This window comes from Herpailurus yagouaroundi, unplaced genomic scaffold (assembly GCF_014898765.1).
Source record: "Herpailurus yagouaroundi ecotype Mexico unplaced genomic scaffold, PumYag 163, whole genome shotgun sequence".
NCBI classification, from domain to species: Eukaryota; Metazoa; Chordata; class Mammalia; order Carnivora; family Felidae; genus Herpailurus; species Herpailurus yagouaroundi.
Window position 1 is genome coordinate 50967498 of NW_024412404.1, and position 23490 is coordinate 50990987.

Sequence of the window (23490 nt, forward strand, 5' to 3'; positions counted from 1 at the left end):
CAGGGCCAAGATACAGGGCATCAGGGGAACATCAGAAGGGACCATCAAAACAAGAGCTGGGCCCAGGGATCCTAGTTCCTGAACCAAAGAACAATGTGTGTGAACAGAAGGATAAAGAATTCCCCAAGGGAAGATCCATTCAGACAACCATGAAAAGCCAAAGGCACAGATGAAATATGACAAAATCTAACTGAACAAGTAGTTGAAGAAAGATGAAGGCCACTGGGTCATTTCCTCCTCGCCGCCAATTCTTCTGTCACCCTCTTGCCTTTGGTCTTCTTTCCTGATGTTCAGAAAGCTTGTGTTTCATTAGGGGTGGGTTTTCTTTCCCCACTCCTGACCTCCGCCCCTGGGCACTGGGAGTAGGGGAGGTCTTCAGGCTTGTGAAATGCCTTCAGCATCAGAGGCAGACCCCGTGGCACTCCCAGCGAGACTGGGAGGAGAAAAACACTGATGGTGGAAAAGGGGAGTTTCTCAATGAGAAACTCAATGAGATTCCTTCTCGCCGGTCCTCTTACTAACCCGAATCCCTCTCTCTGGTCGTGTGACTGCAGTCTTCCTTGCTCTTTAAGGGCAGCCCATGTTTCCCCCCTGTCCCCGGTCCCTGGCTGTGAATGTGCTCTCTCAGGCGGGGCAGGAGGCTGCAACCTGATGAGAAAGTCGGGGGCTTCTCACCTGCCGTTCGCGGCACGTTGACTTCTGCTCACGTATCCTAGATCCGTGCCTGGACAACCCCTGCAAACGCAATGGGGACTGCCTTGTCAGTGGGGACACCTTCACGTGCAGCTGTCCAGCCCCTTTCTCTGGACACAGGTGTCAGAATGGTAAGTGCAGGTTTACTGGATTCACTCTTCCTTCTGAGTTGAACAAGAGGCTGCTCCTCCTCCACGTCTAGGGGGTAGAGAAGGGCTGAATGATTTCACGGAAAGGATCATAGCTGGACATATCGGATCATCCATAATGGACTCCTCAGCATGGTAATAAGCAGCATCGCACTGAATCCTCACCCGTGCATATTGGCTAGGACTAGGGTAACCACCGTACAGATGGGAACACTGAGGCTAAGAGGAGATAAGAGCTGGACCCTGACTGAGATGTATTCTAAACTCAGGACTCATTGTTGCTTAGACTGTTTGTATTAACTACAACAGAGCAATTCTGCTCTCAAATGAGACAGCAGGAAGAATCTGAAGGCATGGAAGGCTCAACCCATCTAGAGGAATGGAGCCCAGAGATACAAGGGATTTGCTCATGGTCACACAGCTAGTTAGGAGAAAAGAAGAAATCGGAGCCCTGGTGCCTGGCTCCCATCCCCATGTTCTTTCTTCCTACCATCCTCACTTACAGAGACTCTGGAAAAACTCTTTCTGCCTTTAGTGACCTCTTATGGGCATAACCTGAAGCTCTGTGGTAAGATATTGAGAATAGAACTCTTAAGGGCTAACTGCACCCCTAGAGAGAACCTGAATTCTGTTCCATCTGGCAACCATCTAACTGGGGTGAGGGGGGCCATGAGGATCTTTATCTAGAGACATGGTTGTCCTCTTTCCTCTGTGCCCTCTTCATTCCTTCCTTCCATTTTCAATACTACAGGTTTTTTGATAAATGTTTCAGGATGGTTGGGGTATCAGGCATAAACATAATATCTGGCTTCGTCCCTCAACTGCCCAAAAGAATGACAAAATTGTAAATGGAACACAAAATCAACTCGAAAGTAGAGAAATTAAAATTGCAGCTCTATTTGTTTGTTGAAGGTGTAAAAATTATCAAGGGTTTTTTTTTTAATAAAGATAGAATAATAAAGAACATGAGCCTTGGAAGGAACTGGGGTGCAATCATCCATGATCTAAGGATTTATTTAAAAACAAACAAACAAACAAACAAACAAACAAACAAACAAACATTTTGTCCAGGATGTTTCAGGACCACAGACAAGGGCATGCTATCAGTCACCCCTCACCAGCACCCCCAAATGTTGTACTGTACAGGTACCCCAGTAAGTAAGACGTGCCCCCAAATCATGTCCCCTGCTTCTCTATGGATCTCCTACAGTGCAAAACACGTGCAAAAACAAACCGTGTGGCCGGGGCGAATGTCTCATTACCCAGAGTCCTCCCTACTACCGCTGCGCCTGCAAACACCCTTACAGTGGCTCAGACTGCTCCACAGGTAAGTGGTGGAGGCCCCCTTCTAGGCGAGGTTTTCTCTATCTGGCTTGTGCCTGCGATGTCTGCAACCCATTGCATGGAAGTCCCAATACCTCGGATGTTTCAGTAGCATCCAAGATGATGCTTTTAACTAGGACATTTTTAAAATGCACCACCCCGGACACCTGGGTGGCTCAGTCAGTTAAGCACCCGAATCTGGATTTTGGCTCAGGTCATGATCTCACGGTTCGGTTCATGAGATCAAGCCCAGCATCGGGCTCCTGTGCTGACAGTGCAGAACCTGCTTGGGATTCTCTCTCTCCCTCTCCCTCTGCCCCTCCCCTGCGCTGCCCTTATAAACAAACAAACAAACAAACAAACAAACTTTAAAATGCACCATCCCTGGACCACTTGCATGGCTCAGTGGGTTAAGCATCCAACTTTGGCTCAGGTCATGATCTCATGGGCTGTGAGTTTGAGCCCTGAGTTGGGCTCTGTGCTGACAGCTCAGAGCCTGGAATGGAGCCTGCCTGGGATTCTCTCTCTTCCTCTCTCTCGGCCCCTGCCCCGCTCGTGCTCTGTCTCTCTCTCTCTCTCTCTCTCTTAAAATAAATAACCATTGAAAATTGAAATTTAAAATGCACCCTCCCTAAAGAGTCTGATGGGAATTAACTAACCCATCCAAAAAGAATCATCTTGAAACTCACTTCCTCCAAGAAGGTGGTCTATTCCTGGAATGGGCCACATAGGGATTAAATCTGTATTTAGTCACTGCTATGAGTCAGGCATTGTCCCAAGAGATTTACATTTTTTCTTAGATTCTTCCCAAAATACCACAAGTCAGAGCTTTATAGATGAAGGGGCTGAAGTTCAGAGAAGTGAACTAACTCTCTCATAGTCACACAGCTATTAAGGGCAGAGCCAAGTTTCAACCTAGCTCAGACGGGCCCCAGATTCCTGCTCAGTCCATGCCTCCTATTCCTAACTGAGTGACCCGTCTACTTACATACTCTTTTTGGCATGGCCTCCATCGTATTGCCTCATCCATGTTTGTTTATGTCCTTAAGGTTCGTGTCTGCCTTTACTAGAGTGTCAGTGGGTCTGTCTTTCTCCGTTGGTAACCCATATTTTGTGAAAGGATGGGCACCAGCAGAGTGCCACCGGTATCTCCTCGTCATCTCAGATGTAGCTGCAACTCCTTCTGAAGAGCCTTCCTGGCCCCACTTCCTGTCTTCACAGCGGTTCCTGCGTGCCGGCCGAATCCCTGCCAAAATGGTGGCATCTGCTCCCGGCATAAGCGGAGAACCAAGTTCGTCTGTACCTGCCCCGAACAGTTCAAGGGGAAATTCTGTGAAATAGGTATGGGTCTCTACCGCCACTTCGTCAGAAACTCAGAGCCTCAGTGAGGGCCCTGGGATTCTCTTCCGTTTGGGTTTTGTTCCCAACGGAAGAATGGGAGTCATGGCAAGATGTCCAAACTCTACTACTGCCCCAGCCTTCCAACCTCAGGGCATAGAGTGTGCCTGGCTTTTAAACAAAGTCATAAACGGGGATAGAGTGCGGGTGAATTAAGCGCACCTGGGCATCCTGGAGCCTCAACCTACAGGTTGCCACCAGTACTTGTGTGAGAACTACGTTCCAACTCCCCACAACCACTATATTTCATGTTTTAAGCTGGGCTGAATGTGGAAGATGCAAGCCACTTTCTTTCTGGAATTCATGGTGGACTCTCAAGGTGATCAGTATTCGGGCCCAATCCTTTCCCCACTTGATACACCTGCCAAGTCCTGGAGCACCATGTCTGTTGCTGTCCGTTCTCACGCCCCTGCCTGCTCTCTCCAAGGTCCTGACGACTGCTATGTTGGTGACGGCTACTCTTACCGAGGGAAAGTGAGTAAGACAGTCAACCAGCACTCCTGCCTTTACTGGAACTCCCACCTCCTCTTGCACGAGAATTACAACATGTTTATGGAAGATGCTGATACCCATGGGATCGGGGAGCACAACTTCTGCAGGTAAAATTCACCTTCTTCCCCATGATCAGTCTTGGGCGCTTATCAGGATAATGGTTTGTCCCTTTCTCCTTCTCTTAGTGTTCCTGGGCTAGCTTAGAAATTTGGGGATGGAACACTGAAACTCAACAGGTTTCCTTCTAGGAAGATTTCCTACTCAGGATAGGCTAGGTTGTGCTGTCGTAACAAACACCTCCCAAATCCCAGTGGCTTGAATACCTCCGAGTTTATTCTTCACTGCTGCTGCATTTGTCATGTGGGCTGGGGAATAAGGGTGAGATTATTAGCTCCACAAAGTTACTCAGATGTCTAGGAAAGGCAAGGAGAGGCTCAAAAATGGAGCATGAGGTTTTTACTACTTCAACCTAGAAGTGACACATCATCTCCACAACACTTAATTCGTTGGCCAGAAATAGTCACGTAATCCTACACAACTTCATGGGGGAAATGTAGAGAATAAAAGGGAATGTCCGATGGGCATTACAGTCTCTGCCACAAGGATATTCAGGTTTTTCCAAGTAAGGATAATGCCATTTCTATCCCTGGTGATGATTGGTTACCTTCTTCCCCTTCTGCTGCCTCCAGACTGCTCTGTTGGCTTCCTCCGCTGCTCTAACCAAGGCCAAGGACACATATAATCTGCGTATAAGGAGCAGGAATTTTTTTTTGTATGGCTTTAAATTGGTTCCATTAAGCCAGAGGATTTCCCTTGTACAAAACACAAGTTACCTCCCACCATCACTCACTTTGAGCTGTTCCCCTCGTGGAGGCGTCTTCAGACAGATGTCCATGGCAGCCTTCAGACAATTCCCACATATGCAATTTGGAGGTTTGGGCAGTGGAGCCCTACACTCACCATGTTTCTGTGGCTCTCTCACTTTCCTGACAAAGGACAATCTTCAACAGGGATCTCATTTCTTTTCGTACAAACAATTTGATATGTCCCATGGATCTGGCACAGGGCTTGTTAACTATTTCTTGGTCATTGGGATTCTCCTCTGGAAGTTAAGGTTTTGCCCCCAAACACTTATATGCCAGCATCTGTTAACCTGTTGGATGAATGGAATGAAATGTGGTCCCAGAGGGAGCAAGGAACCTGGTACTGGCTTACCCAAAGGACTTTTAATGAGGGTCAGTGGGTTTGCCAAGCCTTGACGGTGGGCTATTTTCTGTTCTCATTTTAGAAACCCAGATGGAGATGAAAAGCCCTGGTGTTTCATTAAAATAAACAATGCAAAGGTGAAATGGGAGTACTGTGACATCCCAGCTTGCTCAGCCCTAGGTAAGACCGTGGCTGTCCAGAAGCCCCAGTCATGGTGAGATTGCCGATCCCTAGACGGATTTTCCTGGCACCCCATCTCTTCCATCCCCATCCTTCCACCACACCTGCTTTTCCCATTGCCACCCCAGTGGAAACCCAGATGCCCAATCCTTTGCTCCCCTTCCAGGATGCCTAGCAAGCCCAGATACCTCTGTAAACTGAGGGCAGTGATCCAACCATAAACTCCTGTCCTAACTCCCAGTCAGTGCACTCAGCAAATTTGTGGATCACTTGCTATGTGTCAGGCACTATGTCAGGCCTTCAGTTTACAGTGGTGAGCAAACGTTGGCTGAGACTCCATAAATAACCATTCAGGACGCAACATGGACAGAGTTCCAGCCTCACAATCCTCCTGCCAGGCTTCTCTGGACTACCGCTCTACACGCGTCTGGAATGTTTCACTCTCCCACCCTGATCAATGGGATTACCTCTCTGGATAGTTTCAATTCTGTGCCTTTTCTTTCATGGTCAGCTCTGTCTAGAATACCCCATCCTCCCTCTGATCTTGTCCATATCCAACATTCTTTAGAAATCAACTCAACTAACCCTGCCTCTGGGAAATCCTCCATGACCCTACCAAGTGAAGTGTTATCTCTGCCTCCTCTCAAACCCCATGGAATGGAAAGGGCACCACCCATACAACACTTACTGCACTCTCCTTTGTATGACAGTTATTTGTGCAATTGTCTTATGTCCCTCACTCTATTTCATCTGGATATCTCCCCTTACACGTCAAGAAAGCCTCCAAAATACATGCGTACATTATGAATAGCTAAGTACATACCCAGTGATGGATTTATATATTTACACACACGTTTTTGTCTCCATATCAAAATAAGAAGCAACATCTTCATTGTTAATTCTATCGACTTGCTTTATATCCATCAATGTATTCAACACATATTAATTGCGCACCTACTGTGTGCCCACTTTGTATGCGTCAGAATGGTCTTTTAGCTCTGGAACTTGCTAAGCTGCTGGACTTGGAGTCATACCTCTGACAAGTTCCTTCTGAGGCCTTGGAGAGAAAGGGAGTAGCGTGATTTGTCTTTCTTGCATTGCATTGTCTTTCAGACATTGCTGACCCAGAGGGAAGCCCCACAGAGCCTCTGACCAAGCTTCCAGGGTTTGACTCATGCGGGAAGACTGAGATGGGGAAGGTCAAGAGGATCTACGGAGGCTTCAAGAGCACAGCGGGCAAGCACCCATGGCAGGCGTCCCTGCAGACCTCATTGCCATTGACTGCCTCCATGCCCCAGGGCCACTTCTGTGGGGGCTCACTGATCCACCCCTGCTGGGTGCTTACTGCTGCCCACTGCACTGAGTAGGTGCCTGCTGAAAGCAGAGGCCAGGGTGACTCGAATCTCTGGGGGTATTCTCTTCTTCCCATCTGAGCAGCATCTTGGTGACTCTGGCAGGATCAGAGAGTCTAATCTAGCTCTAAGGGCAAAGGAGTGGCTCCATAAAACCGGATGGAAAAGAACTACCACAGGCATTGCACATGTTATGACAGTTAATCCTCAAAACTATCTACTGAGGGAAGATAGGGGTTTTTACTCTGATTAGTTGTGGTATACCCAATGCCGAGTACAGGTCTTCATACAGAGCAAGTGCTTAGTAAATATCTGTGCAGTGAAAAAGTTGATTATTATTCCCATTTCATAAACAAAACCCTGGGTCTTGGGAAAGTTTGGCACCTTGCCTGAAGTCATGTGGGAAGTGAATAGGTAAGTGGGATATGAACCCGGATTTACCCGTTTCCTTAACCTTTCCAGCCTGGCCTTGAATAGAAAAATATAGCATGCTCCCATCTGATGCCATTCCCATGAACCTCCTGGGGTCTTCAGCCACGACTCCTGGGTGGCTTAGAGAAACCAGTACCTACTGAGGAGCCTGAATTATCACCGCTTCCCCTGAGTTCCCCAAGTTCATGGTCAGGCCTGGTCCCACATAGCCCAGGTTTTGGTGGTGACCTTGAAGGTCTTCCAATCCACCCTGGCATTAAACAGTTTCTTCTGGGATTCCAGGAGATGTTCCTCAAACATGCAAACATTAGCCTGTACAAGGAATAGTTGTTCAAGAAGTCAATTGGCTGCTCTTTAGCAAATCCTAGGGGCAATGGAAGGTCTCCCAGGAAATATGAGATATATGTTTCCGCTTACATTTGTAGACCGGTCCATTAATAAAGCAGCTTCCCCACATTTTCTTATTTGGGCCCACAGCAGAGTTCCGTGAGCAAGATGACAGTCACAGGTGATGCCAAGGCTGCAGAAGTTCAGGCCATCCGTCCAGGGTCACACAGCTCACTAGGAGCAGAGTCTTGGCTTCAGTCTCTTACCATCTCACCTTCCTTTGCAGCATAAAAACCAAACATCTGAAAGTGGTGTTAGGGGACCAGGACCTGAAGAAGACAGAATTCCATGAGCAGAGATTCGGGGTGGAGAAGATTTTCAAGTACAGCCACTATAATGAAAGAGACGAGATTCCCCACAATGATATTGGCAAGTGTCTTCTATGGTGGATCTCCCATGGGTCTTGTCCTGGGCGGATTTCACTACTGATGGAAAGCTGAGGTTTGGTTCTAGAAGATGTTCTTATCTTTTTGGTCCCTCACAGACTCCATAAGGAAGAGAATTTATTCCAGAGCCTTTTAGTCCTAAAGGTCTGTGTTAGTGTTATGATAAATGAGGGGAAGAGAAACTAGCAACACTGTGTTGTGGAAAGAGCTCAGCCTTGAATCCCAACTCTCTCATTTACTAGCTGACTTCACCTCCCCAAGCCTCAGCTCCCCTTCTGCAAAATGGGTACACTTGTGTACAACGCTCAGCTTCCTATGTGTTAAATGACACGACGTGCATGTGTCCCCGTGTACATCAGGCACCTGGGAGGTACTCAGGTGTGGAGGCGATAATGTTAAGCTACTGGCTGTTCAGTAGGTACGTTCTCCATTCCTGGGACCTGACACTCTCTCTCCTTCCTCACTATCTTTTTCTTTCCCCCTCTTGAAGCCTATTCTTTTAAAAAATGGATTAGAAATGATTTCAAACTCAACTGTTATTTTTTGATATTACTCTCATCCTGAAGTCCTACTCCTCCCCTGGTGGAAGTTAAAAGAACTCAATGACTGAGGAGGAAGTCATTAGTTTCTCGGGCATTGGGGGTGGGGCTTTGCCACGTCTCCCTTCCGATCGAGTTGAAGCTAGTGGTCCTTTGGCAGAGAGGACCCCATCGCTCATTTCCTCTTTTTCTCCTTACCTAGCTTTGCTCAAGCTAAAGCCGGTGGATGGTCACTGTGCTCTGGAATCCAAATATGTGAAGACTGTATGTTTGCCCGATGGTGCCTTCCCCTCTGGGACTGAGTGCCACATCTCTGGCTGGGGTGTGACAGAAACAGGTGAGTCTGGCCACGCATTCTCCTGAGACTCAGGTAAGTTGCATCAACCAGAGAAGCAAGGGTCAAACTCAACTGCCCTTCTGAACTTGACATCATGTTCCATTGAAAATGTATTACCAAAAAAAAAAAAAAAAAAAAAGTATTACCAAAAATAAGAGATTGCCTCATCACTAAAGCTCTAGTTAAATCTCATCAGTCTTTTTATCAATGCTAGCTTCTGATGGGATCCTTGACGTCCATCAAGCATTGATACTGTATCCATGGAGATCTTTCTCCTTCCTTCCCTAGGCAGATTGGAAAGAGGATAGATAGATCATAAAGAAGATGGGTTTGGCATCAGACAGACTTGTGTTAGGTTCTTGGCTTTGTCACTTGGACAGCTGGGTTTTAGTTTCTCCATAACCACACTTACCTCCTAGGCTTGGAATCATGATAATAGGAGCTGATAGAATTCTATGGAGATATTCACTAAGTCAGGCCCTGGAGGGCAGGGTCCACTCTTGTTCATCGGTCTCTCCCATAGTGCCTCGCTCAGGGCTCACCACATCGTAGGCATTCTATAAATTTTTTTAACTCAAGCTATTGATTGGCCTCTAGGATGTGGTCTTTTTTAAAAAAGTAACCACAGGATTAATTTCCTCATGTACCGACAAGATTATATTCTCTAACATATGAAATTCCAAAGTGTATTCCAAGTCTTTCTCAAATACTCAAAATAGATTTCTCTTCCCTCCAAATCTTGTCCTTAATGACGGAAAGCAAGAAACACTTTAAATAGACCTGTATTCGTGAAGAAAAGGTAGTGTGATACACAAATTTATCAGAAGGCTTCTGGGAATGAAGGCTTCTGGTTAATCAGATCTGGGGGTAGCCAGAGACTGATCTTTGTAGGGATCTTCATTGTCCTGCACCTAAACCTTTCGATATCACTGTGCTGACCAGAGCAGACTGAGCAGAACAGAGGATCCTCGGGAAAAGAAATGTCTACTCTGGGAAGTGGGTCATCTAGAGGAGCAACCGGGCACTTGGTCCATCATTACGAATCTACTGCGTACCAGCCCTCTGCTAGGAAGTTTTAAAAAATGGCTTAAGCCACTATCCCTGCCCTTCTGATCTGATGGTCTAGCCGGGCAGACAGAAGAGGGAATAAATGATTCTGCTGCATTGTGATAAGCAAAGCAATGAGGGTCTATAAAACCACAGTGAAGGCTGGAGGCAAAGGTCCCCATCCTTAAAACATGAAGCTCTTCTGCCCATCTCCCGGAAAAACCTTCCTTTCTGAGTTCAGAGCTGTGGCCCTCTTTTTATCAGTGCTAGCTTCTGGTGGGGCAGGTGTCACCCGGGTCCCCACAGTGGCAATCTCTTTTCTCTATCCCACAGGGGAAGGGTCCCGCCAGCTCCTGGATGCCAAGGTCAAGCTGATTGCCAGTACTTTGTGCAACTCCCACCGACTCTATGACCACATGATCGACAACAGCATGATTTGTGCAGGAAACCTCCAGAAGCCTGGAAAAGACTCCTGCCAGGTCAGAGACTCCAAATGGCACTTGGGGAGGGAGACGTGGGCTGGGAACATACACCGGGCACAGAGGCCAGACCAAGAGCCCAGGGCTGGGAGGCAGTTTCAGAGGTCCACCTGCCATAAAGCTAAGGCACAGGCAGGCATACCTGTCCTCTGGCAAGTTGGAATCCACATCCATCCAGGATGATTGAGCATAGTAACCGGCAGGCGTGACACTGGTGAAGGAGATGTCATCGTCTTCATTTGACAGATGCGCAGAGAAACGATCTGGGCCTACAGCACCTGGGTGGTGAGCGGGCAGAGCAGGAATTTGCTTCGCTGTGTTTCAATGTGAAAATGGTGCTCCTGGCCTCAGAACGGGGCAGCATGTCTGAAAATCCCAGTACAGAACTATCCAAAAGACCAGTGGCTAGAAGGAGAAAGATGACAGGCCCAGAGAACTCATGATAATATTAACTAATTATTAGGCTTTGTGTGTGTGTGAGAGAGAGAAAGAAAAAGAGAGAGACATAGAGAAGGGGAGGGGGATTCAGGCCTAGCAAACTAAGTGGCTGAGTGGCTCCTCTGTAGCAACAGCCAACCTAGGGCCTGCCCGACACTCCCCAGGGGTCACATCTCACAGGAGACGTCCTTCCTGGACTCCGAGGCACAACCAAATTTAGAATTTTCTGCCTATCTCCTCCCAAAGGCCCCGCCCCCTAAGACCATCACATTGGGGAATTAGGCTTCAACATATGAATTTGGGCGGGGGCGGGGGGGGGGGGACACAAACATTCAGTTCATTACACCGAAATAATTCCCCGGTCTCGGGTGCCTAGTCTATAGTATGGAAATCACGTCTCCGTAAAATCCGAAGATGTGGCTAAGATCCGAAGAGCTTTAGCCACTGAAGATCCTATCGGTTGCCGTGTGTTAAGTGGAGATATGCGTTGAGAGCTATGTTTTCTCTCCATGCTCCTCCTGCTAATTTAACTGGGGGCTCAGTATGAGCCAGGCACCGTTCCAGGTGCTTTACAAACATTAACCCGTGCAAGAGCCAGGGCGGGTGGGGGATGGTCGGTTGCTCTCCCCAAGTTTGCAATGTGAGAAACTGAGGCCCAGTTGGCTGTCCAAAGCCTGGTCTGGAACCCGGAAGATCTAACCCCACAGACCATGTCAAACATGTGGGCCATGCTATTTCTAAGCCCTGTCCTCCCCACCCTGTGCGTGGCCCCTTCGGGTCCCTTCAAGGGCTCTGGCCAAACAGGGCACTGCTCCCTACCGAGGCCCCTGCAGGAATGAGAAGTTGAGGGCCTCTGAGAATTCACTGTGTGACTATGGGTGATGAGTAAGAGCATGGACGTGGAGGTGTGACCAAGGCACGTGGCCCAGCCCCGTGACTCATCTGCCAACCTCTCATGAACTCAGGGACATGTGTTGGCGTTCACATCTCTCCCTTCAGAACTCTGGGTCATATAAGGCATAGGAGGGTCCCTGCCAGCACTCTCCAGGGAAACCCACTGGGGTGACCGCACCCCCTGGCATCTCCTCATGGAAGGTGGGGGTGTCTCTGAAAGTGCTCTGATTCACAAAGCTGAACTTGCGTGTCTTTTCCCTTAGGGTGACTCGGGAGGCCCTCTGACCTGTGAGAAGAATGGCACCTACTATGTCTATGGGATAGTGAGCTGGGGCCTGGAATGTGGGAAGAAGCCAGGAGTCTACACCCTAGTGACCAAATTCCTAAATTGGATCAAAGCCACCATCCAAAGGGAGACTAGCTTCTAAGGTGTCTTCTTAACCTGAGAGCCCATTCTCCTTAGCACCCAGACAAGGCACACCCTCATGGGCAGCACGGACACCCTGGGCGTCCCTGGGAGGCCATACAGCCAAGAGTCTGCGCCCTACACAGAGACAACAGCCGCCCAGCCTGGCGCATCCTGGACCAAGATATGCCAGAAGCAACGCAACCTGTATTTTGTTTGCTTCCCTTCAAACGATGGTACCTTCTAGAAAACCACAGACTGCCTTTACCTCGGACATTTGCAAATGTGGGATTAAAGAATGACCAGAGCCACTGGAAGTCACCTTTACGTCTTTATTCCTCATGCCAGACACCCAAAGTACACAGCAGAACGGGTCACCCCCTTCCAGGATGACCCGGAGGACCGAAAATACGACATTCTCCGTAGCTTTCTAAGAGTCGTTAAGTAAAGCGGCTCAGGGAATGGGCTGGTGTGTCATGTTTTTTTGTTTTTTGGTTTTTTTTGTTTTTGGCTTGCTGGAACAGAAGCATGTCTCTGGTGGGCACAATTCCTCCCCAGCCGCTCTCCCAAGAATCCTGGGTGGATGCCGCGTGCTCACAAGGGCAGACCCCTCCTCCTTTTGACGTGCAGAATCTCCATGGCGTCTGGGTTCACGTCCCCCCTGTGATTATTCGCGGGCTCCACAGCCTCTGGTCCCCCCTGCAGGAATCAAACATACCTCCCTGAGTCCGAACGAAGCTTCCGCCCCGCTCCCACACGCGAGCTGCCTAAGATGCCCCCGGAGCATTTAAAACGTTCTCCCTCCCCTGCCCTTCCCTTCCTCCACCCTCCCCAAGAAAAACGATCCTCGAGGCAAGAAGGAGAGCGAAGCAAAGCCAATCTCTCATTTAGACGTAGTGTCTTTCTTCTGAACAAAGCAGGGTTCAAAACCCGGACTGTTGCAGCCAGCGAGTCCCTGACCCTTTCTGCAAATGTAACGAGCAAGCAGTCAGCACAGCCTGGGCTTCCGTGGCCCGGGATTGATGTAGCCCCGGTAGGTTTGTCTCCGCAGAACTAATGGCTGTGACTTCAGAGAAAACCCTGCAGGAAGTTTAACCCGGGTGTCATCCGCCTGGTCATCTCAGACCCATGAAATTAGGCGCCTTGCTCGAGCTGCATTTCACACTTCTTTAGAGCCGGCTGACCTTTGGCCAAAAATAAAGTTTGAAAAGAAACGAGGAGTTTGCCTTTCCCCACGGCCGTGCCAGCCGGGGTGGGTCTGGAGCTTGCTACTCACGTCAGCCCCCCGGAGACCCAGGCCCCTCGCCTTGGCCAGTTCTGCCGCACGCCGGGCCATCTCCACTTTGTAGGAGCCGGGAGGGGTCCAGCCGATACCTCTGGTCAGGTTCAAGTCTGATTTGTACTTGACCTTTCGGGGGAAGGAGGGAAGCAAGAGGAATAGGTCAGCAGGGTTTGGGGGTGATCTGGCCACAGAGTGGAGAATTCCACATGTGGAATGAGAGGCCGAGGCACAGGAGGAAGGGTCTCGGCCGGGCGGGGCGGGGGGGGGGGGGCAGCTCACATCGCTTTGCAGCTGGTGGGCCTTCTGCGCGTGCTTCAGGCCCAGCTGCTCGGGGTCGCAGGTGGGCTGGGGCAGGGGTTGCCTGTAGCACACGTCGCTGGCCAGCTGCTGGCTCCTCCTGGCCTGGAGGAGGCCGGGCTGGTCTGGGCGGCTGTGGAACTGAGACCGACTCTTGGCGAAGTCCTTCTTGTACTCGTTGTCACTCTGGAGTTTGCCGACGTTGAGGAAATGCCTCATCCTTGGGTCGTCCTGGACGCTGCGGTACCCAATCTGCTGGCCCCGGTCTCTCAGGAAGGCCTCTTTATACCGGAACTGCAGGTCAGAGGAGCAGAGGGGGGTCGTGGGTGCCTGCCTCCCCCCCCGCCCCCCCCCCCCCCCCCGCCAGCCCACCGGGGTCTCAGCAGGAAGTTCAAGGATGGGGGAAGGGCGCAGCTTCGGATTCAGGTACACCTGGGATCTATCTCCCCCGCTGCTACCTTCTAGCTCTGTGGCCTCGGGCCAGTGACTGAGTCCCTCTGAGCCTCAGTTTCCCCACCTGATAAAATGGGAGAGTGAACCTCCGCCCCACGGGACACTGACGGGATTCAATGAGCTGGGGGCTAAGCTTCGCGTCTGGCACAGGTTCACGCCCACCGAGTGGCGGCTCTGGGTGTTACTGCTGCCGTAATGAACCCAACAGGAAGAGGAACGCGCCCAGTCTGTCAGCAGCCACTCTTCCCTTGATTTTTTCCAGTTTGCAGGGACCCGGGCCCCTCATACCATCTATAGTGAAGGGCCAGATTCATTTCGTCTTGCTTTTTATTTATTTATTTTTTTTAATTTTTTTTTTTAACGTTTATTTATTTTTGAGAGAGAGAGAGACAGAGCATGAACAGGGGAGGGTCAGAGAGAGAGGGAGACACAGAATCCGAAACAGGCTCCAGGCTCTGAGTCATCAGCACAGAGCCCGATGCGGGGCTCGAACTCACAGACCATGAGATCATGACCTGAGCTGGTCGGACGCTTAACCGACTGAGCCACCCAGGCACCCCTTGTCTTGCTTTTTAAATTGCCAGTCCGTCAAGGTCCCAGATGTGGTTCTACCGCACCTGCAGTGGGGTGCCTTGTGCGTGTGACGACACCCAGTGCGGCCCCTGCCCTGCTCAAGATAAGTCCACCGGGCACATGCTTGGCTGTCACCATAGGTAGTTGCTGCAAATGTTTCTAAATGCTTGCCCTTGGTTTCTGTACTTATTGTGGGCAGAGACAAGCTGTTCGTGATCAATGATCCAGTCAATGATGCCTTCCTCTTCCATAACAATGGCTGCCATGTTTTGAACACCTGTTATTTGCATGACACTCTGAACTATTTTGTTTTCACTCCTACAACAGTCCTAGGAGATAAAAATTATACCCGTTGCTCATAGATGTAGAAATCTGCCTCCACAGAATGTGAGCAACTTGCCCGACACCACGCAGCTGAGTCCTAAATGACTGAGCCCGGACTTTAACTCAGACGAGTCGAGGTGGAAAGCTCAATCTCTTTCTACCCTGTCACGCTGTACTTCAGCTAAAAGTGCTTTTATGTGGATCAACACATCAATCACATGTTGATTGACCTCTCGGTACACACACATCAAGTTTTAAGAGTGTCTCTCCTGAGAGTGTCTGGGTGGCTCAGTCTGCTAAGCGTCTGACTTCAGCTCAGGTCATGATCTCGTGGTCTGTGGGTTTGAGCCCTGCATCGGGCTCTGTGCTGACAGCTGGAGCCTGCTTCAGATTCTATGTCTCCCCCTCTCTCTGTGCCTCCCTCTTTTGCACGCTGTCTCTCTTTCTCGCTCTCAAAAATAAACATTAAAAAAATAGTGTCTCTCTTGGGGCGCCTGGGTGCTCAGTCAGTTAAGCGACTGACTCTTGACATCCGCACTGTGACAGTGCACAGCCTGCCTGGGATTCTCTCTCTCCCTCTCTCTCTGCCCCTCCCATGTGCCTCTCTCTCTCTCAAAATAAATAAATAAACTTAAAAAGTTAAAAAATAAGAAGAGTGTCGCTCTTAAGAGAGAGAAAGTGGGAAAACGACCCTCCCCAACTTAAAACTTCTAGCTAAGATTCTGGGAGATAAGACCTATTTTTAATTTCATTGGAAATATTTGTTCAGTTTTGGTTCCTGGTGGTTTTCGTTTTAACAGAACTGGGAAAACCAGTCAAAACTCTCAGTGACAGAGGGAGACAGAGCCTGAGGTCTTACGTCACTGGCGATCTCTCTGGACGCCCGGGCAGTCTGGAATGGAATGGCGTCCAGCCTGAAGTCATAGCCGACAGCCCGCGTCTGTTCCCAAGAGTTTCTGTAGGCTTTCTAGATGGCGAAAACAAAGAAGCGAACGAGCAGGGAGTGAGAACTCCGTATCTGGCATGTTGTTAGTTCTGAGCAGGAACAGATCCTAAACACACACCCTCGCCCTTGCAGGGGCCCAAGGACAGAGCCACAGCCCCGCATCCACCCCGAGGACCTCCCCAGCTCTGAGCCTGGTGGGACTGGCCACGAAGGGCTGCAGCTCTAAGCCCCTGGCTTGCTCATCAGGGCCTGCCCTGGCGGGTCTGGGCTCAGCGAGTCCGGCTCATTCGCTACATCCTGTTGGTACGAGGGGCCCCTGCCCCACTCCTCCCTGTGTTTGCATTCGCTTTCAGTGCCTCAGGTTTGCAGCTTCCAAACAACAGAACTCAAAGTTCGAGAACTCTGTTTCTTCAGATACGCGGGAAGTACTATTCCTTAGGTCCCGGCACCCATGGGTTTGTTAGCTCCAAAGACTTCCTGGGGGCCCCTCGGCAGCTCCCAAAGCCACGTCACCCCATCGCGATGAAGCGGGCTGTGTCCCATATGCACCCCATGAGGATGCACCGAGGGAAGAGCCTTCACCTGCATTAAATTGATTGCCAAGAACCTGACCGAGTTCCTGACCCATGTTATTTCACATCTTCCTCTTTCATTTTTCCCCTTTTGAAGCTGTTCTCACACACCCTCCAGGAGTCTGTAATCACACCCTCTTAGTCCTCAGGTAGACCCACATAACCGATAGAGCATCAAAATCTCCCATGCCTTCATGTAGCTAATAATTTTTTTTTTTCAAGATAAGGGAATGGCTCAATGAAAGGAACCATCTGGAGATCCCAGTGGAGGGCTGTCCTTTATTCAGCCACAGAGAAGGGAGACAGCAGGCGAGGCACATCAGCAGCAGATGACAAAGTGACAGCCCCAGACCGTGTCTGTGGCTCACTCTTTCCAAGAGCCCCAGCGGGTCAGAAGGCCCTTTAAGAACCTTACTTTTGTCACTTGGAAATAGAGGTCAAGCCTGAGGCTCTGTTCTACAGGGGATTGAGGAGATTAAGCAAAGCGGGGATGGCAGATAAAAAGCAAAGTGCCTCACACGGCCACACACCTGGGCCCGGAACCAGAGGGGCCCATGGAGGCTGAGCCAGGCACGGCGGAGCTCCGCGCTTTTAGGAACCGCCATCCATCACCTTCACCTTCATCACGGCCTCCACCTCAAACACCCAACGCTGCCAACCATGAGCCAAATACCTACTGCATTCAAGGGCCTAGAAATACAGAGCCCGTAACCATCGGGGCAATCACCTAATCGATGGGTCACAGACAGGGCCCAAAGGATTCCACTTCCCGGGTCGCCACTGAGTTTAGCAGGCGTGACCGAGGGATGCGTACAAAGGGAGGAGCGTTCAGATAACGACAGACCCACCGTCGCCTTTAGCATTATGCTGCCTAATATGGCGGCCCAGCACACAGAGTCCCAACTCTTAGCGTCCCCTGGGAAGGTGACGGTTGGTGCCTTCCTAAAAGAGGGCCTCCGCACCAGATCTGGGCTGGGTAGGGACACCAAGCTTCACTCCGCCTCAAACTCCCACGTCACCCCACGGTGGTGTCGGATGCGCCACCCGCTTCCGGGTCTCTGCAGCCGAGGGCCAACGAGCCAGTGTGGCCCAAATTGGGGTTCTCCCCAAGACGCCTGCTCCCTTTCTCCTGCCCCCCTTCTCCCTGTATACTATTTGCTTGATTGTCATCACTTCCTCCCTGAGTTTTTTTATTCTGTTGAGGTTTCTGCCTTGCCGCTGGGAGCCTTTACATTCCGTAGGCGCTTTGATTTGGAACCCTGGGCGTTTCTCTTCTTTATCACAGTGGGCACAGTTTTGTCCTCATCCTCACACATTAGAGTCATTTGATTTTTAGTTATTTCGGCTGCCTTACACATCTCAATGGCTTTCTTTGCCCAGGAAGGTCACTTTCCCTCCACATCTTCCTCACAGAGCACTTGATCCAATTGTGTGCATTCTACACGCCCCCGAAGAAGTGCTCTTTCAAAAGAGGTTCATGAGTTCTCCATATCCGCATGCCCCGGCGGCTAATTTCAGCTCTGGGACTCTACAGACTGGCGTCCCTTGTGAGCCGGAAGATGCGCCGTCACCGGCCCGGGGCGGCCGTCCTCCTTAAGCTGGCCCCCAAACGGACCGGCAGTCTTATCCCAGTTTTTCGGGGCAATGGGCCTCCAATAGTTCGTCAAACGGAGGCCTGGCCTTCTCCCATCCTTGAAGCATTAATGCGATGGCTGTTTTGTCCGAGCTCTGCTGAGGGGGAGGTCCCGCTTCCCCAGATGGAGGTCAGCCCACCAGAGCTGCCGTTCTAAAATTATCGCTCGCACATCCCTCAAAAGCATCAAATGGTCATAATAACTCATATTTACAAAGCCCCGTCGCATTCACCGCGTGGGATCCCACAGGGCTTTACAAACGCAACAAACTAATACACACGCTAACTAGAAGGCGCCTCTCGCCAACCCCTGCGAGGCGGCCACCTCTGGGGTGCACGGTAGCAGCTGTTGATCTGCGCGGAGCCCCAGGACACAATGGCCGGGCCAGGGAGGGAAGAATGGCCGGACTCTGGGAGGCCCCGCGCTGCCCCAGGCCGACACACTCAGCCTGTGTTATTCTGATCTGACGGCGTCTTTTGATTCTGCCGCCTGGCTACCTGTTATCCCAGGATCACAGCTCTGCTGGCCGAGCGGCTGCCTATTCTATTACAACTGGGGGCCTCCGACCCCTGCTAACAACAAGCCTGGGTTTAGGAAACAGCATCTTGGTTATGCACGCAAAGGGCACACATCTAAGGGACACGGAAGTGTTGAAGGCCACCGCCTCACGCACAAAGGAGACTGTGTTTGTGCCCGATGGGCGGCAACCGCAGCGTCTTTCCAAACTGTGCGGTGAGAAAGTGCCACGGCGTCTCCGAAGTCACCCTGCTCCGAAGGGCCGAGGGCACGTGTCCGGGAAAGTCACAGAGCAAGCGTCTGCCCCTGCCAGGGCCAGGAGAGCGCACGCCTGAGGTCTTTGCAGTCGTGCCCGGAACCAGAATTTCCGAGCTGGGAGGAACCACAGGCATCGGTTCGCCCGGCTCCAACCCATTTTCCAGTTGAGGAAACTGAGGCCCGGCGAGGAAGGTGGCTCCGAGTCGCACACGTGGTCTGTCTCACTCTCGGTCCCGTGTTCTTCCCGTCCCAGGTCCTCCCTCCTGGGACTTTTTCTTCCCCAACGAGTAACATCCAGCTCGGGTATGGATACATTTACAAATACACTTACACACCACATGAACGGCTGCTTCACTTACGTCACTCAGGCACTGCGCGTTGAGGCGGGCTCTGGTGAAATCGGGGTGGTCGGGGATCGGGGTGTATCTGTGCAGGGACTCTGCGTCGCCCGCCCTGTACAGGCGCTGTGGGTAAGACAGGCTCACGGTAAGTGCAGAACTGCACCGGCCGAAGTGACAGGCGGAGAACAGGCGGACCCCCTTCCTGCCCCTCCCACCGAGTGCCCACCATCGCGGGGGCAGAACCCAGCCCAGCACGTGGAGGGCCTCCCACCAGAACCCAGAACCCACTGGCGACCACAGGGGCCCGTGTGCCCAGAGTCAGGTGGGACCGGCTGGTTTTAAATAGACCCTGTTTAAAATATCCATCAAGATCTGTTCCAAATGGGCCCCAAACCAGCATCCTGGTTGGCTACGCCCGCGTGTTTTACAACAGTATAAGGTGTGTGGGTATTTCGAGAATCTTTGCAACTGAGCATTGTTCAAGGTTTCTACTTGTAACGAGATGCCTTAATGCCCTTCCTGTTTGACGTGAATAATAATAAAAAGACACAAAGGCTAACAAGTCTTTTTTTTTTTTTTTTTCCCATGAAATGCCTTCAGATGTTTCCAGAAAATTAAAGTTTTCATAGTCTACCTGGGTCCCAGGAAGACACAATTTTAAAACTCGAGCTCTCTCTTAGTTCCTATTTTTAGAGCACTGATCTAAGAGTTGCAAACAATTTTAGGAAGGGATTGAGCCTCATCTACTTTTAGAGAGGAAATACAGTATTCTGATCCTTTTCCAAATTCATCTTGGACTTCGCCAACACGAATGTTTCGGCACAACATTTAGACTCTGTGTGATGAGGGGTCAGCTTTCTCTGTGCAAAATCAAATCCCTTGACAATTTCAGAGAAAAAATATTTAACTTCCTATACTCCGAAATAAATACAGGAGAGAAGAAATGAGGTTAAATCATACGGAGTAAAAGCAGAAAGAAGCTTTTAACGTGGCTGTTCTTTTTTTCTAAATGGGTTACGTCCAGCCTTTAATTCCATTACCATCTATCAATAATTGAGACGAATCTCTCTAATGTTGACGAAAAGATCACCAATAATACTTAGTATTGTTATGATTGCGAACACGCCATAATAGGGGACACTTATTGAGGACTCACTATGTTCCAGACACTTGCTAAAAGTGTCACATACATTTATTTATTTAACCCTCAGTTAGTTCACTTCATCTAGGATGAGTGATGGAAGATGCCCACCTCATTGCAATGCAGGTAGCTGTTCTTGGCGTGAACCAGGTCTGGGGAGTCAACCACCGTGGTGAACTTGATACTGTCTGGTTTCTTACGGTATTTAGTCTGTAAGAAAAAGGCACAGGTTCCCACAAAACCGGTGAACAGCATGCATTTTTCAGCATGCAGCTTCACCGCGCCACCTGCTCAGTACCAAATGGGCCAATGACACTACTGGAAAACAAGTCTCTCTTCTTGGCGGGTAGCTCACAGGGGTATACAAAAGGTCCAAGCGGCCCCTGTGATAAGGAACATTTTACCAGTATTTACTCTCTCTCTCTCTCTCTCGAGAGAGAGAGAGAGAGAGAGAGAGAGAGAAAGCTGCACAATAGCCTGGCTCATCACAATAAAGGAATTCAGTAGAGGGGAGAATTCAGCATCAGCAGGGTCCCAGTAAGGTCTATTACTAAGAAATGGAAGAAGGCAGTGCCACCCTCAAGGGGACCCCAGGGCAAGAATCTCCAGGCCACCAGTACGGTGGGGAGTTGGGTTAAGGTAACCATTCCCCGTGCAATGCATAACACCTTCTGAAATCAGATAAGCCCCAGACACTGGGCACTCTGAGTAAACTCAGGAGGTGGATGGCAAGTTCTGTGCCCCCATGAAAACAACGGGCCAGCTTAGCTCATGACTACCGAATGTGCCTACTGAGAATCTTCTAGCACATCCCCTGTCACTGCCCAGTTGGGAACATGCCTTTAACTCCCCAGCAAGTGAATTCATGTGGAGGGAGACCTTGTTCAGTCTTGCCACTGGGTTGCAAAAGGCCAAGAAAAACACTGGGCGTCCAGTGGCCACGGGGCCCTCTTGGGATCTCCACCCTGTAAGCAGGTTCCCTCTGCAGCAGAAAGTGAATGCTATAGGTTGCACGTATGATAGGGTCGGGTTAGTGGTACCTCGCTGATGAGTTCTCCAGCCTTCTTTGCACACTCTAGCTGTGGGGAACTCAGCGTCAACCATCCCGTCCCCTTCATGCCCATCAGGTCTGACTTGTAGCGAAACTGCGGGAAGAAAATCATTGGCTTTTACCAAGAGAGTGTCTGAGACTGTCGGGGCATTCCTAGATCCTTGATTTGTAATAATGCTTCATCATGACGTGTCAACATCTTCATTCGGAGTGTGTCTGCACATCGTTAAGTCCAACCACGTGAGTTCGTGCACTCTGCCAGGAATTAAATAATGGATTGTGCCTAAGGTACAAGAAGACCCCACCTGTGAACTGGCAGGGTTAGAAGCCAAGGTAATGGATGCAAATGATCGCTTGAAGGAAGAGTGGAGATCTACACCCAAGCCCAGGCATCTGCCTGGATTATTTTGTTTCCTTCTGGCAGTGAGGTGACTGCCTGCCTGCCAGCCTGCCTACATAGAACAGTTTTGCCCACCTCCAGGCGATGAAAGGGCTTTGAGCTCTGGTCAAACCTGCCGTGACTCGGAGCAAATCACTTTACCAATGTGACTCAGTTTCTCTCTGTGACAGCTGGAGGTGGTAACGACCCTTCTGTGCTCATGAGAACACCGGAGGGTCCTCAGGAGCAAAAGCTGCTCTATGTGTTGGATCTGTTTTGTCTCGTGGTGGTTTGGGGGGCCGGGGGGGGCAGGAGGGCGCGGGGACAATTACAGCAGGATCCTAAGAAGGGCACAAGCTTAGATACAACCGGCCTACAGTATGGGAGCCAATTTAATCTTTTTGTGCCTACGTTTCCCTCCCCCTGCCACCGTTCCCCGGGATTTGCTCATAATGTCAAAACGGGCTGGGCTTTATCACCCTTGTTTTTCATTTTAAGGACTCAGAAGATTAGAACTAGAGCAGCATCCCTGGGACAAAATGGTAAGTGGTGCTGTAGGACAATGAGTCTGATCAGGAGTCTCCTAAAACATTAGGTCTTAGTACCATCCCTCCACCTGCCCACCATTATCTAGGATGAGACAGTCACATGAACGCTTTTCTTCTTCTCTTTATGGAAATTAGGCATTTTTTAAAGGTGGAAAAAGACCCTCTCAGGAAATCTAAAATTTGGATCTAAACGAAGTTGATAGCGTTTCTCTAATTTAGATACAAGCTCTGCTGTAACGCAAAATATCACTCCAGAAACCAGCCTCTCGGCCTTTTTAGTTCCTTTTCATTTCAGGATTCACAGCGTCCCTCACAGCTGGTCTCAAAGAGGGTCCGTTTCTGATCTACTGTCTGCTGGTTAATGCCCCCGTGCAAATTCCACTCTGCTTTCTAACTGGTGAAGGGAGGCATCACTCAGGTTCAGGAGCAGGCTTCAAAACCCCATGTCAGTAAGATTGCTTTTTATACCACGATCTTTCGGTCTACACCGGCAAAGCTTTTGCCTTCCACTCTGATAAAGAACAGAGAAAATTGGATAAATTTCTAAGTTAGAGAGAATAATCCGACAGGACCTCTTCACAGCCGGGTCTCGCTCCTTTCATACGCAAGATGAAGTGGGGAACACTCTTTCAACTTGCCTTTTGTTGAGCTGAACAGTACAATCGCAGGTAAGTCAGAAAGCAAGATGCAGGTTCCCCAAAGATCTGACTGCGCCTCAGACTCTCTTATAAATGGATCGTCTATTGATATTTCAGCTCCCAGCCCAGGTTGGACTATTCACGCAGACCCTAAAAACAACACGCCTGCCCCAGACTTCACGATGAAAGAGGGGGAGAGAGAGGGGAGTTGAGAAGAATCAGCTACCCAAAGATGGTTTTAAAGAAGGATTCTAAGATGATAAGAGAGCCTCGCACGCTGCCCAACTGCATCTGGCTTCCCCAAATGGCAGTCTTGCTGTTTCCCCTTGCTTGGAAGCCACCTTCGGATTCGTACGTGGGGTTTCCCGGCACCCCCATTTTGCAGCACCGGCTGCAACT

The 23490-nt window shown here is 50.0% G+C and overlaps 2 protein-coding genes across 12 annotated transcripts in view; one reads left to right on the forward strand and one right to left on the reverse strand.

The window, feature by feature from the left end:
- The window catches only part of HABP2 (hyaluronan binding protein 2), a 32375-nt gene extending 19771 nt beyond the window's left edge, over window positions 1-12604 (forward strand). The window contains exons 4-13 of the mRNA XM_040486491.1: window positions 717-824; window positions 2053-2169; window positions 3387-3506; window positions 3991-4162; window positions 5344-5441; window positions 6555-6804; window positions 7839-7981; window positions 8740-8874; window positions 10255-10400; window positions 11996-12604. Of these exons, the coding sequence (XP_040342425.1) occupies window positions 717-824; window positions 2053-2169; window positions 3387-3506; window positions 3991-4162; window positions 5344-5441; window positions 6555-6804; window positions 7839-7981; window positions 8740-8874; window positions 10255-10400; window positions 11996-12160 (1454 nt within the window). The 3' untranslated portion in view covers window positions 12161-12604. The remainder of the gene's footprint in view (window positions 1-716; window positions 825-2052; window positions 2170-3386; window positions 3507-3990; window positions 4163-5343; window positions 5442-6554; window positions 6805-7838; window positions 7982-8739; window positions 8875-10254; window positions 10401-11995) is intronic.
- Window positions 12457-23490, reverse strand: part of NRAP (nebulin related anchoring protein) — a 70631-nt gene continuing 59597 nt past the window's right edge. For all 11 annotated transcript variants that reach the window (XM_040486488.1, XM_040486485.1, XM_040486490.1 and 8 more), the window contains 7 exons: window positions 21516-21620; window positions 20587-20685; window positions 19353-19457; window positions 15927-16034; window positions 13700-14011; window positions 13415-13546; window positions 12457-12837 (listed from right to left, as the gene is read on the reverse strand). In XM_040486488.1, the coding sequence (XP_040342422.1) occupies window positions 12733-12837; window positions 13415-13546; window positions 13700-14011; window positions 15927-16034; window positions 19353-19457; window positions 20587-20685; window positions 21516-21620 (966 nt within the window). In that variant the 3' untranslated portion in view covers window positions 12457-12732. The remainder of the gene's footprint in view (window positions 12838-13414; window positions 13547-13699; window positions 14012-15926; window positions 16035-19352; window positions 19458-20586; window positions 20686-21515; window positions 21621-23490) is intronic.